The following is a 12,299-nucleotide window of genomic DNA, read 5'->3' on the forward strand; positions in this document are numbered from 1 at the left end:
CAGTGGTTTAGAGGGTACCTGGACTGGTCTACTCAGGTGACCAGTCTAGTGAATACCCTGTCATCACAGAGCCTTTGTCCAGTGACTGATGGAGGCAGATGCAGAGATCCACAGCCAGTTGCCAGACTGAGCTCCGGGAATCCAATCGATGACAGGAGGGATTCGTAGATGGGGGACGTCGAGATCATGATGGGAAGACGTGCAGAGATGACAAGCCACACTAGTGGAAGCCCATGAACTGTAGACTGTGGCTGTGGAGCCCCCATGAGACTAGACTAGGCCCTCTGGATATGGAACATGGTTGTTTGACTCAAGCTGTTTGGAGGGCAGGGTGATTGGAATCCATCCCTGGTACATGGGCAAGCTTCTGGGAGCCCAGTGCCTGTGGTGTGACACCCTACGCAGCCTTGGTGCAGCGGGGAGGGGCTTGGAACTGCCTCAGCTCAGCGTGCTGGGCTCTGCTGACTCCCCATGGGAGACCTTGATTTGGGGGAAGTGGGGATGTGGGGTAGCTTGGGAGGGAGAGCTGGAGGGTGAGAGGAGGGAGGAGGAGGGATCTGTGGGTTATATGCAGAGTGAGTAGAAATTTTCTTAATAAAGAAAAATGAAAAAATAAAAAAATAAAAAATAGGCCGGGCGTTGGTGGCGCATGCCTTTAATCCCAGCACTTGGGAGGCAGAGTCAGGCGGATCTCTGTGAGTTCGAGGCCAGCCTGGGCTACCAAGTGAGCTCCAGGAAAGGCGCAAAGCTACACAGAGAAACCCTGTCTAGAAAAACCAAAAATAAATAAATAAATAAAAATAAAAATAAAAAATAAAGAAAAACAATCACACACACCTTCTAAGGACTTAAGTGGTCATCTCTTACAAACTTGAACTTTCTCAGCTAAACTGTCCTATTAAACATTTGCTCAAGCTTGAAGCCTTCCATGGCAGGGCATTTGCTATCAGTTTCCTTGTACAGGGCTACTATCCATGCCTCCATCTCCATGCTCTATTATGATCTTTTGATTCATACTAAGGTAAGATCATAGGGGTAACTCCTCTGTGACCTCACTCTTCCTCCTCGCTATTTAATTCTTTCCATGGGTTCCAGATTTGGGATCTCAGAAGAATTGGGTTGTTTTGGAAGTACAGATTTAATCTGTCATCACTCATCTCCTCCATCTCATTTTTTTTCTCTGTACCTTTCCTACCAATGAGGCTAACACAGAAGAGTACCTGCATGTCTCACCTTGCTGTAATGGCTGCACATGTGGGTAAGCTCCTGCAGGGCTGACACCTCAGCCTGTTACATGTCCGACTGCCTGCAACAAGGAACATGCATATGATGGCAGTATGTCCCACAGATGCATCTTTCAGGGACTGTAAGATTCTCTAGCCTTTTCAGCTCACCTCATCTTGCATAGAGGTGTGCTACGCTACATCAAAGTTGTAGCATGGGTTGTGAAGCTGGCAATGCATCAAGAAGGCATGCCATTTCATGGCACTTTGGAACAGGACACGTTGGGCTTACCGCCATGGATGCTGCAGCCTCAGAAGGCACCCCTCCAGTGCTGTCTCCACTCACATCAGAGACAATGCAAGTGTTCCTGCTGTGTGCAGGTCCAGGAAGTCTTAACCTCATTCCTGTAGCTGGGATAAAATACCTTGACAAAAGCAATTTAGGGGAGAAAGGGTTTATTTCAGCTCACAGTTCCAGGTTACAATCCTGTGGACCAGACATGGTGGCAGGAGTTAACAGCACAGCACATTTTATCCATAGTCCCAAGGCAGACAGCAAGGAATGCCCGTGCTCAGCTCCTTTTGTCCTTTTTATTCAGTCCATAAAATAGTGCTGACACAATTCAGGGTGGGTCTTCCTACCTCAGTTAATCCAAGTAAGGAACTCCCTCAGAGCTGTGTCCAAAAGCTAAACTAACCTAGGTAATTCAGCATTGAGATCCTTTCCCAGGTGGTTCCAGATTTTATCAAGTTGACAACTGAAGCAAACCACAATCCCACCAACAGACACACAGCACTGTAAGACACAGCCTCCCTCTTTCTCATGTTTCACACTGATGCAAATACAGCCCAACTTCACCAGTCCCTATGTGTGAACTTTGTCTGAAGACATCATGAAGGTCTACTGGTCTTCAGACAGGGCACCAAAGACAGGGACAAAGAATGATTCTACCCAAGTGTGGCTCGAGGAACCACTGAGTTTAATTGGGGGTATTTACAAGAACCCAGGCAAGTCATGGGCAGCCACTGTAAAGGAAACATCCATCTCCTGGCAACCATTAAGCTCCCACACTCCTTATACTTACAGAACTGCCCGCCATCCATCATAAGTTTCTGAAAGAACTGTGACCTTGAAGGCTTCACAGCTTTTATTTTCACTTGGAAAACTATTTCCAGTATGAGTTCACTCATGAATCTAAGGGAGCAATGATATCTAAAGGCTTTAACACACCTTCAATTCCCATTTTCTCTCCATCATGAGATTTCACTCATGCTACTGAAAGAACCTGTGACACCTGCAGTCTTTTCCACATTGTTTATATTTGTGTGGTTTCTCACCACTATGAGTACTTTCATGATTTTAAGGCAAACAGGGATAAATGAAAGACTAACCATATCCTGTACATTCATAGGGCATTTGCCCAGTATGAATTAATTTACCTCTCTGAAAGGAAGTGTGACAAGTGGCACTTACCACATTAGTAACAAATATAAACTTTGCCCAGCATGAATTCCCTCATGGACTTGAAGGACACCCTGACCCCTGAAAGGCTATGCCACACAGTTTACATATAAAAGGCTCATCCCTGTCTTGAGTCCCGCATGTGTTTTATGGGGATGGGGACATTTTTGCAACATCGTTTACATTCAAAGGGTTTGTTGCCAATATCTGTTCTTTCATTCATTTGAAGAAAATGGGGATAAAGGAAGTAGATATTGTTGACATTCATAGGCGTTTTCCACTCCATGAACGGACTGATGTCTTTTAAAGGAACTATGCCGACTGAAGGATCTGCCACACTGAACACACTGATATGGTTTCTCTCCAGTATGTCTTCTCTCATGTGATCGAAGGTAAGAGCGATGTGTGAAAGTTTTACCACATTCTTTACATTCATAGGGTTTCTCTCCAGTGTGGCTTCTTTCATGAAATCGAAGATAATTATAGCTTGAAAAGGCTTTACCACAGTGTTTACATTCATAGGGTTTTTCTCCGGTGTGCGTTCTTTCATGCAATCGAAGCGAAGATTGACATCTAAAGGCTTTCCCACACAGCTTACACTCAAAAGGCTTTTCACCTGTGTGAGTTCTTTCATGCACTTGAAGTAAAGAGGGGTAAATGAAGGACTTACCACATTCTTTACACTCATACAGTGTTTCTCCACCATGAGTTATTTTATGTCTATGATAGGAAGCCTGACACCGGAAGGCTTTCCCACACTCCTGGCACTCATAGGGTTTTTCTCCTGTATGGATTTTTTCATGTAACTTCAGAGAAGTAAGCCATCTAAAGGCTTTCCCACATTCTTTACACTCATAGGGTTTTTCTCCAGTATGAATTCTTTTATGTAACTTAAGGGTCCTGTGACTTCTAAAGAATTTCCCACATTGCTTACATTCATAGGGCTTTTCTCCAGTATGAATTCTTTCATGCAATTTGAGGGCCCTGCTATATCTAAAGGTTTTCCCACATTGTTTACACTCACAGGGTCTTTCCTCAGTATGAATTCTTTCATGTAATTGAAGGGCACTGAGATACGTGAAGGCTCTGCCACACTGTTTACACTCATAGGGTTTTTCTCCGGTATGAATCCTTTCATGCAAATGAAGGGCGCTGAGACCTCTAAAAGCTTTCCCACAGTCTTTACACTCATAGGGTTTTTCTCCAGTATGAATTCTTTCATGTAACTGGAGGGCACTGGGATACCTAAAGGCTTTACCACACTCTTGACACACATACAGTTTTTTTCCAGTATGATTTTTTTCTTGTTTTTGAAGGGAACTGGAAGTTTTATCGCACTGATTATCATAATCATTTTCATCCGTCTGGCTTCCTCCAATTTCCTTGTAGTCGTAGTTGTGATGTCCATTGTAAGTGAGATGATAGAGTCCAAAGGTCTTTAAACATACCTCACACACAGAAGGTCCACTCGAAGTCTGAGTTTCCGTGTATCCTTCTATCCTTGTAAGATAATTAGAGTCCTGTGGCTTTTGTTCACAGTCCTCAGGTTCATACTGTGTATATTCAGAGTGAGATATGATATGCCTATTAAAAATGAAAGACACATGAATATTTCTCCACACACATTGCTGCTCATACTGAGATTGGTATATGGATAAGGTTGCTCCACCCTGACCACCTTCTTCAGTATCAGAGTATCTATAAATATAACTACTGTGAGAAATGACAAGCCCATCAGTGATAGTTGTTTTACTACTGTTTGCCTATTAGACCAACTTTCTTGGACAGCTTGCTACCCAAAACAAGCAAAATGTGTGTGCTAAAAAGAAATGAACTGATGATTCTACAATATGGTTCCCATAGGCCTATGATGAAATTGTAGCATTCATTAATGCAGGGTCCCAGAACTGGTTCCAAAAGACGATGCAAAATCTGAAACTCACATGAAGGAATACATTTGAGGTAAAAGTTTTCTACTGATGAATAAACTTAAAGTTGGGCTTGTTTTGTTAGTTTGTTCTTAAATTTTCATGGCACATTAAAATTTCTTTGAGGGACATTTGTTTCACTTGAGCATGCAAATTACCTTAAATTTATTTCAGGCTCTTCATGATGGTCTTCAATTGTATGGTCTTCCCATTCATATCCTGAAACAAAGTCACAGAAATATGTGATGAATTACCACAATGTACAAGTACAACTACACCTAATTTCTTCATCACATTCTTCCCTTTCCACATCCAAATCACTGTGACCATCAATAACAGAAACCCCTGCTCTCTAATTGCGGAGTGAAGGTAAGATGATAGCCTTACTCACCTATGGCAGTGAAGTTCCTGCAGGTTTCCAGCATCACATCTCCATACAGAATCTTCTGAGAAGGATCTAGCAAATCCCACTCTTCCTGGGTGAAGTTCACAGCCAGATCCTCAAAGCTCACCAGATCCTAAAACATTCCATATTTGTATATAAAAGGGTGGGTGAGAACGACACATCTGTCCATGTCTGACAGTACGACAGCGTAACTGTGGTTCCCACACACTCATGCATGACACAGGAGTTCTAGTAAAACCACTGAGTGGTGTTCAGAGACAGCAGACAGATCACTCTCCTCATTACTGCGCCCAGGAGGAGAGGCACTGCTTCCCCACCCCATTCCCCTTCTCCAGCCATCTCCACTTCTTGTCCCAGGCACACCCTATCATCCGATACATACAAGAGCATTAATATTAGGGGTCAGGAGGCTGGCTGTCCTTGGAAATTCATGCTCAGAGTTTAAACTTCTTCTGGTCTGAGGAAACAAAATCCTGCCTATGAGAGCGCATATGAAATGTTAAGGGTAAATGACTCAGCATGAATGATATGCAAACATGGCAATTCTGAACACTCCTGTTTTCCTTTTGACAACCTATTAATAACTTCCAAGCTCAGAGACATCTAATCAGACACAGCGACCCAAAAGTGAATATGGGATGTGTGATGACAGTTTTTCTGCCTAGGTCTTCCAACATTAAGCTTCTGTATAAATATCAAGCCTGCTCCTGGCAGGATGGACTTGATCCTCTGCTCAAACTATTCCAATTTCACTTCTACTTGTCTCCACTCAGTCTTATTCCTCTTTCATTTCTTTTTCAAAGTTCCCATAAAGGAATTCTTCTCCTCATACACCTTACCTGGTTGCCATACAAATGTAACCATGAATACAGATTCAAGGTTCCCTCGACCAACTGCTACACTGGATCTCACTTTAGACAACCTCAAAGAAGCCAGATAAACTGTTGTCCCAAATCCCTAAATAATAGTTAGGGCTACTTCTTCAGTGAGAGGAAGGAGGGGAACAGGAGACAAAGAAATGGTACAGGCAGTTTAGAGATGGGGGCCTTGATTTGTGTCCTTGAGCATAAAGTGAAATTGTCCTTGGTTCTGAGTGGACTTAGAGGCCCTGATCCTTCTCTGGTTCCTAAATGATTCTTCACAAGAGGGAACACAGAAGCACTGAAGCTCCATTAAGAAAAAGCTAGTTCTTTCCAGTCAAATGAAATCTAACTCTGGGTGGAGAAATGCCATTGTCTGCCCTTAAGAGTTGATACAGAGACGGGCAGTGTTGGCACATGCCTTTAATTCCAGCACTCAAGAGACAGAGGCAAGCAGATCTCTGGAGTTTGAAGCCAAACTGTCCTCCAGAGCAAGTTCTAGGACAGCTACAGAAAGAAACCCTGTCTCAGAGAAAAAAAAAAAAAGTTAATACAATTGAACTGGTCAATTACGTGACCAAGGGACCAAGTCCAGGGAAGGCTGATTAGCTTTAAGCTAAAGGGATGGCAGGAATAATTATCCTGTGAATGAGATAATGCTCATTTCCCTCACAGAAGCTTCTCTGTGCTACAGAGCAGCTGGCATTAGGGTTTTCTGGGTCTGTCTGTCTTTCTGAATGCTCAAGATGAAACTATTTTCTTTGTTCCTTTCCTTTCAGATGCAGACCAGACATAAAAGAATGCTTTTTCTGCTTGTTGTTTACATTGTTCTCTGAGGGCCCCCTCCTTGCCATGTGGGTAACATCTGTGCAGGTTTAACTAATATGGCATGGATTTTTCTCTTCCTCTTCATCACCCTTCTCCTGGCAGATGTCAAGATTTAGGCCTGCCTGCCTTGGGGTTTTTCCTTTAAACTCTTAATAAAAATTTCTTCAAGCTTTCCTTTGGGATCATTCTTACATTCTTCTATTAATGTAACTAAAAACCCTGTGAGGACTAAAGTTATGTTTTAAGTTTAAATTGCTGTGCTTAAAAGAGCTATAAAATAATGCCCAGTGGTGAGAGACACAGACAGGCGGATCTCTGTGAGTTCAAGGCCAGCCTGGTCTACAGAGTGAGTTCTAGGACAGCCAGGGCTACACAGAGAAACCGTCTGAGGGGATGGGGGTGGAGATCTATAAAACAGAAAATGCCTCTAACCTGTAAGCACCACTTGTGCAAGGACAGATAACTTCCTGGAATGCTGGGGGCTGTTGTTCATATAAGGTAACAAGCCATGTGTTTTCACTTCTAGAAATAAAGTTGGTTGCCCCCAACCTCACAGGATGTGCTTGATCACACACAGAAAAGAGGTGTGTAGGCAGGAAGCATGTCAGGATGTATGCTTTCCCCCAATTGGACAAAAGCAGAAAGTATGTAACCTTGTGGTTTTGCCTTTATAAGCTCCTGTCTAATAGAGTTCGGCACCATTCTCTGGGAATCCTGGGCATGGACTTGGCCAGTAGTTAATAAAGCTTGCTTCAAATTCGGCTCAAAAAATTGTGGTAGTGGTCTTAATTCTTGCCTAGTAGGGATTAACAACCCCAAGGAAAAATACCAATTTTCCTGGTAACATCTAGCAACTGTGGCAAGACTCCCCAAATTCTGATAGCATTATTTATTGGTGCTAAGCATGCTGTTCTAGTTATTATTTTAGGCCTTCAATGGTAAAGAAAATGGAAAAAAAAAAATACCTTTCTTACATGGCTTACATGTGCAAACTATAAAATAGAAAATGGCAATTTAAATATATTTCAGGAACTCCTAAGAAAAAGAGGTGCACATAGATGGCCATTGAACAAATCTGGATTCTCTAGAAGCTAGAAATTAATAGATACCACAACAGATATATATTAGATTGGATTACCTGATCCGGCCTGGATAGTCCAACAATGGCTGTCTCCATGATGGAGAGGATCCGTCCACAAGGCTGGAAGCCTCAGGAGCTTCAATCAGGTGCCAAAGGCCCAGAGCACACCTGGACAGCTTCTGCTCTTCAGTCCACACTGGAAGGCCCAAGAAGCTGGGTTCCAATGTCAGTGAAGGATGTGGTGGCGGCGGCGGAACAGCAGCAGCAGTAGCAGCAGCAGCAATGGACAGATGCACTCACCAGCACGAAGGGAAGGCAGGAAAGCAACACTGCTTCTTCTCTGGACTTCTCTCTACTGAGGTCACACTCAAAGTGCCACCCACTATACGAAAGGGTCTTCTCGCCTCAGTTAGTCCTTCCTGAAATCCCCTGGCAGACCTGCACAGAGACAGGCCTCTTAGTTGATTACATATGGTAAAAGTTTCCAATCTAAGGTTTTGAAGCGGTTAGCTCTGTTTTTAATGTTCTCAGCTTTTCCAGGAATACTTTATTACGTGTATCATCAGGCACCTTTCAAAGAGCCCCTCTGAAGCCCGGTGACTATGCTCTATCTTTATCTTTTTGTTGTCCACATTTTCAAGCCTTGATTCAATCCCCAGAACTAGAAAAGAAAAACTCTGAAATGAATGTAATGTAACAAATCAACAAGTTAAATCCCAAAAAGTCATATGAAAATATCAATAACTGAGCAGAGACATGGAAATAAATATGGAGACATTGAGCTAAAAAAAAAAAAAAAAAAAAAAAAAAAAATTCCATAGAGAAAATTCATAAAAGGACTGGAGAGATGGCTCAGAGGTTAAGAGCTCTAGCTGCTCTTCCAGAGGTCCTGAGTTCAATTCCCAGCAACCACATGGTGGCTCACAACTATCTGTAATGAGATCTGGTGCCCTCTTCTGGCCTGTAAGCATACATGCTTGCAGAACACTGTATACATAATAAATAAGTCTTTTAAAAAACAAAAGAAAGGAAGGAAGGAGGAAGGAAGGAAGGAAGGAGGAAGGAAGGAAGGAAGGAAGGAAGGAAGGAAGGAAGGAAGGAAGGAAGGAAGGAAGGAAGGAAGGAAGGAAGAAAATCTACAAAAACCTGAGGAACTACTAAAGGACTACTAAAACTTTTATGATACATTAATATAAAAAAGATCATCATCTTCCTCTGACAGCAGTAAACAACTGGATGTACAAATATCAATTCTACATCATCTGTAAATTAAAAAAAGGGTAGATAAGAGAAAAGCCTTTAAACAAGAGCTGCTGTGGGATAATGCTTTTGTACACTGATTTAATAAAATGCTGGTTGGTCATTAGCCAAGCAGGAAGTATAGGTGGGGTGAGCAGACTAAAGGAATGCTGGGAAGAGGAAGTCTAAGTCAGGAGTCGCCAGACACAAAGGAAGCAAGATGACAAGGCAGAACTGAAAAAAGGTACCAAGCCACGTGGCTAAACATAGATAAGAATTATGTGTTAACTTAAGTGTAAGAGCTAGTCAGTAATAAGCCTGAGCTAATGTCCATACAGTTTGTAATCAATTAAACCTCTGTGTGTTTATTTGGGCCTGAGCAGCTGCAGACCAGGCAGGACTGCTGTGGGATGGTCTGTATGTCAAATTGCTCTGATTGGTCAATAAATAAAACACTGATTGGCCAGTGGCTAGGCAGGAAGTATAGGCGGGACTAACAGAGAGGAGAAAAGAAAGAACAGGAAGTCGGAAAGAGACACTGCTGGCTGCCACCATGACAAGCCGAATGTGAAGATGCCAGTAAGCCACGAGCCACGTGACAAGGTATAGATTTATGGGAATGGGTTAATTTAAGATATAAGAACAGTTAGCAAGAAGCCTGCCACGGCCATACTGTTTGTAACCAATAGAAGTCTCTGTGTTTACGTGGTTGGGTCTGAGCGGCTGTGGGACTGGAAGGTGACAAAGATTTGTCCTGACTGTGGGCAAGGCAGGAAAACTCTAGCTACACGGGACACAGGAAACCTTCCAACTACAAAGAAGCAAACATTTCTAATGACAGAAAAACAAAAACAAAAGTCACTATCACAGAGGCCGGGAAGCCTCAGCATTGTATGACATTATCTTCCACTTGTATTCACTTCTCATAACGTTCAAAACGATTACCCATGTACCACAGACTAGGAAACAGCTTATTCCTGGGAGTTGAAAAAGAGCACTTACAAATTTATCAGGGTGAGTTAATAAATACACACACACACACACACACACACACACACACACACACACACTTATTTAAAATGTTGTAGATGAGGATGCAACTCCCTTGCCTGGCCTCAGGAAGTGATGGACACCTAGCCTGAAACCAATCTATCATCTGATACCTGATATGTGAGCCAAGGCAGGGACTCTTCTTGATTGTCCAGCTGTCCACAGGGACCAGGACCTCATCTCAGACCCAAGTCCGCCTTTCATCTCACAACTGGAACATTATAGCTACACTTTCAAACCTGACTCTTCCCCAAGCTTCACTCAAAGTTCCCTCCCTGTAGCTCACTGGTCCTGGGTTCTAGTTTATCTCAACTGAAACACTACCTGCATTTCTCTCAGCCAACGGTCTAAGACCCTTTGAACTCTGCTGTAGCCTCTTTAACTGACATGCATTCTGTAAACAGCATATGTGCATATACATATATATTTACTGTGATATGAAGTTAATATTAGTAATTACAATTTGCAAAAAAAAAAACTGATTACACTTGGAAGCATGACACCTTTTAAATTTCTATTCAGTAAATCCTGACATTGTGGAAAGATACAAATGTATTTGTCTACGTTTTTGGCAACACATGATAGAAAGCCACGAGACCCTAAAATGTCAGTTTCAATCTCAGATTTAACATAATTCCCCCAAAAATGTTAAAAATTCCTTATCAGTAACAGAAAATTATTACTAAAGATTATATACAAATATTTTTAGAAAAATAAAGAACCAAAACAGCACAACACAGACAACCCCTCAGCATACACTTAACATTTCCAATCAAATACACAAGATAACACACTATTCAGGAAGAATAAACAGATCCACAAACAAACTAAAAATTAAGAAGACAAACTGACCTTTGGTAAAGTAGCAAAGGAAATCCACTGAGCAGTCTTTCCTAGAACTGTTTCTGGGACATCATACTAAAAGTATACTTTTTGGACAAAGACTCAGAAAATTTCACAAAATTAACTCCGAGTTGATCCTAGACCTAAATGTGAAAAACCAAGTCGAGAACGTCTAGACCACAGTGCAGAGAGCACGGCCTTAAGTGCGACACCAAAAGCACAAACGGCGCCAGCACCGGTCGGTGACGTCACCAAACCGGAAGCTACCCGCAAAGGGCGGGACCTTCCGCTCCCCGCGCTCTGGCAGGGAAGGCGGAAGTGACCGGAATCCTCGGAGACAGGGCCTGGCGGTGATGGGGCTAAGGGTGACACATGAAGTTCATAGGGTACCGGGTCCCCCGGCCGGCCCCACCCCTCCCCCAGCCCCGGGGAGGACCCGGCACACCGGCTCCCGCGGCTCAGCCGGACGCTCCGCCCCGGCTGGGGACAGCGGCCCCGCGCTCACCATGGCGCGGCCGCCGAGCTCGTCCGCGCTCCCCTCACAGCTCCCCACAGTGGCGCTCACAACGAAGCACACGGGACCACGCGATGGCTGCTTAAGATAAGGAGCAGAACCCGCAGCATGGCGGAGGGGAAGAACCCACCTCCCGCCTTCGGCTGGTGCTCCTGATTGGACATCCTGCTCCGAAGCCCTGATTGGCTAGAGCTGCACCACAAACCTGACTGACAGGAGTTCCTAGATGCTGCTGCATGGATGATCCGCCTCCATTGCCCCAATTGGCTAGCATGGCCTGCATGACGAAGCAGTTCCTTTAGGCGCTCCGGAGTGAGAGGCCAGGCCCAGAGGTCTATTGGCTAGCACCACCCTACGAGAGCCTGAATGACAGGAGCAGCTTCCTTTGTGAATGAATGGCCTGCCCCAGGGCCTGATTGGCTGATGACACCTGAATGACAGGATCAGCTCTCTTAAGTGGGAGAGCTGAAATTAAGAGTGGACCACACAAGCATTTCTTAGCCTGCGCTTATGCCCAGGGTCATGCAAATCTGCTCCAGGGAGACTTGCGTTCAAGCAGAACTTACTTTAGCCTCCCAGAACTGTCACTGCTGTCTTCCGGCACTCAGTAGATACTTACCGTTCTTCCTCTTGGACATAGGCTTGCTTGTGTGAACAATGCCCAAGGCAGCGATCCCTTTGCCTCACAGCTAGACTAGCGCCCACCTCCCCCAGTCAAACTGGAACAGGACTTGATGTCCTCCAGGGATCAGGAATTCCAATAAGGCACCCCAAAGATTGCTCGAACTTTAACAAGTTGCACATTTTCTTTTTAACCAGAAAAAAAAAAAAAAATTCCAAGCCCAATGTAGTGTTGCTTCTCCTG

The 12,299-nt window shown here is 43.8% G+C and overlaps 1 protein-coding gene across 2 annotated transcripts; it reads right to left on the minus strand.

Moving 5' to 3' along the window:
- Positions 1–1,662: 1,662 nt before the first annotated feature.
- On the minus strand, positions 1,663–11,582 carry LOC102913890 (uncharacterized). Of its 2 annotated transcripts, none has more exons than XM_076553011.1 (5): positions 11,426–11,582; positions 7,846–8,226; positions 5,005–5,131; positions 4,772–4,832; positions 1,663–4,269 (listed from the first exon to the last, which is right to left on the minus strand). In XM_076553011.1, the coding sequence occupies exons 2-5, from the start codon at positions 7,882–7,884 to the stop codon at positions 2,901–2,903; spliced, it is 1,596 nt and encodes a 531-aa protein (XP_076409126.1). In that variant the 5' UTR covers positions 7,885–8,226; positions 11,426–11,582; the 3' UTR covers positions 1,663–2,900. The 2 variants fall into 2 exon arrangements, with proteins under 2 accessions (XP_076409126.1, XP_006995554.1); XM_006995492.4 differs by lacking the exon at positions 11,426–11,582 and adding an exon at positions 10,930–11,299.
- Positions 11,583–12,299: the final 717 nt, after the last annotated feature.

Source organism: Peromyscus maniculatus, chromosome 17, assembly GCF_049852395.1.
Source record: "Peromyscus maniculatus bairdii isolate BWxNUB_F1_BW_parent chromosome 17, HU_Pman_BW_mat_3.1, whole genome shotgun sequence".
NCBI lineage: Eukaryota > Metazoa > Chordata > Mammalia > Rodentia > Cricetidae > Peromyscus > Peromyscus maniculatus.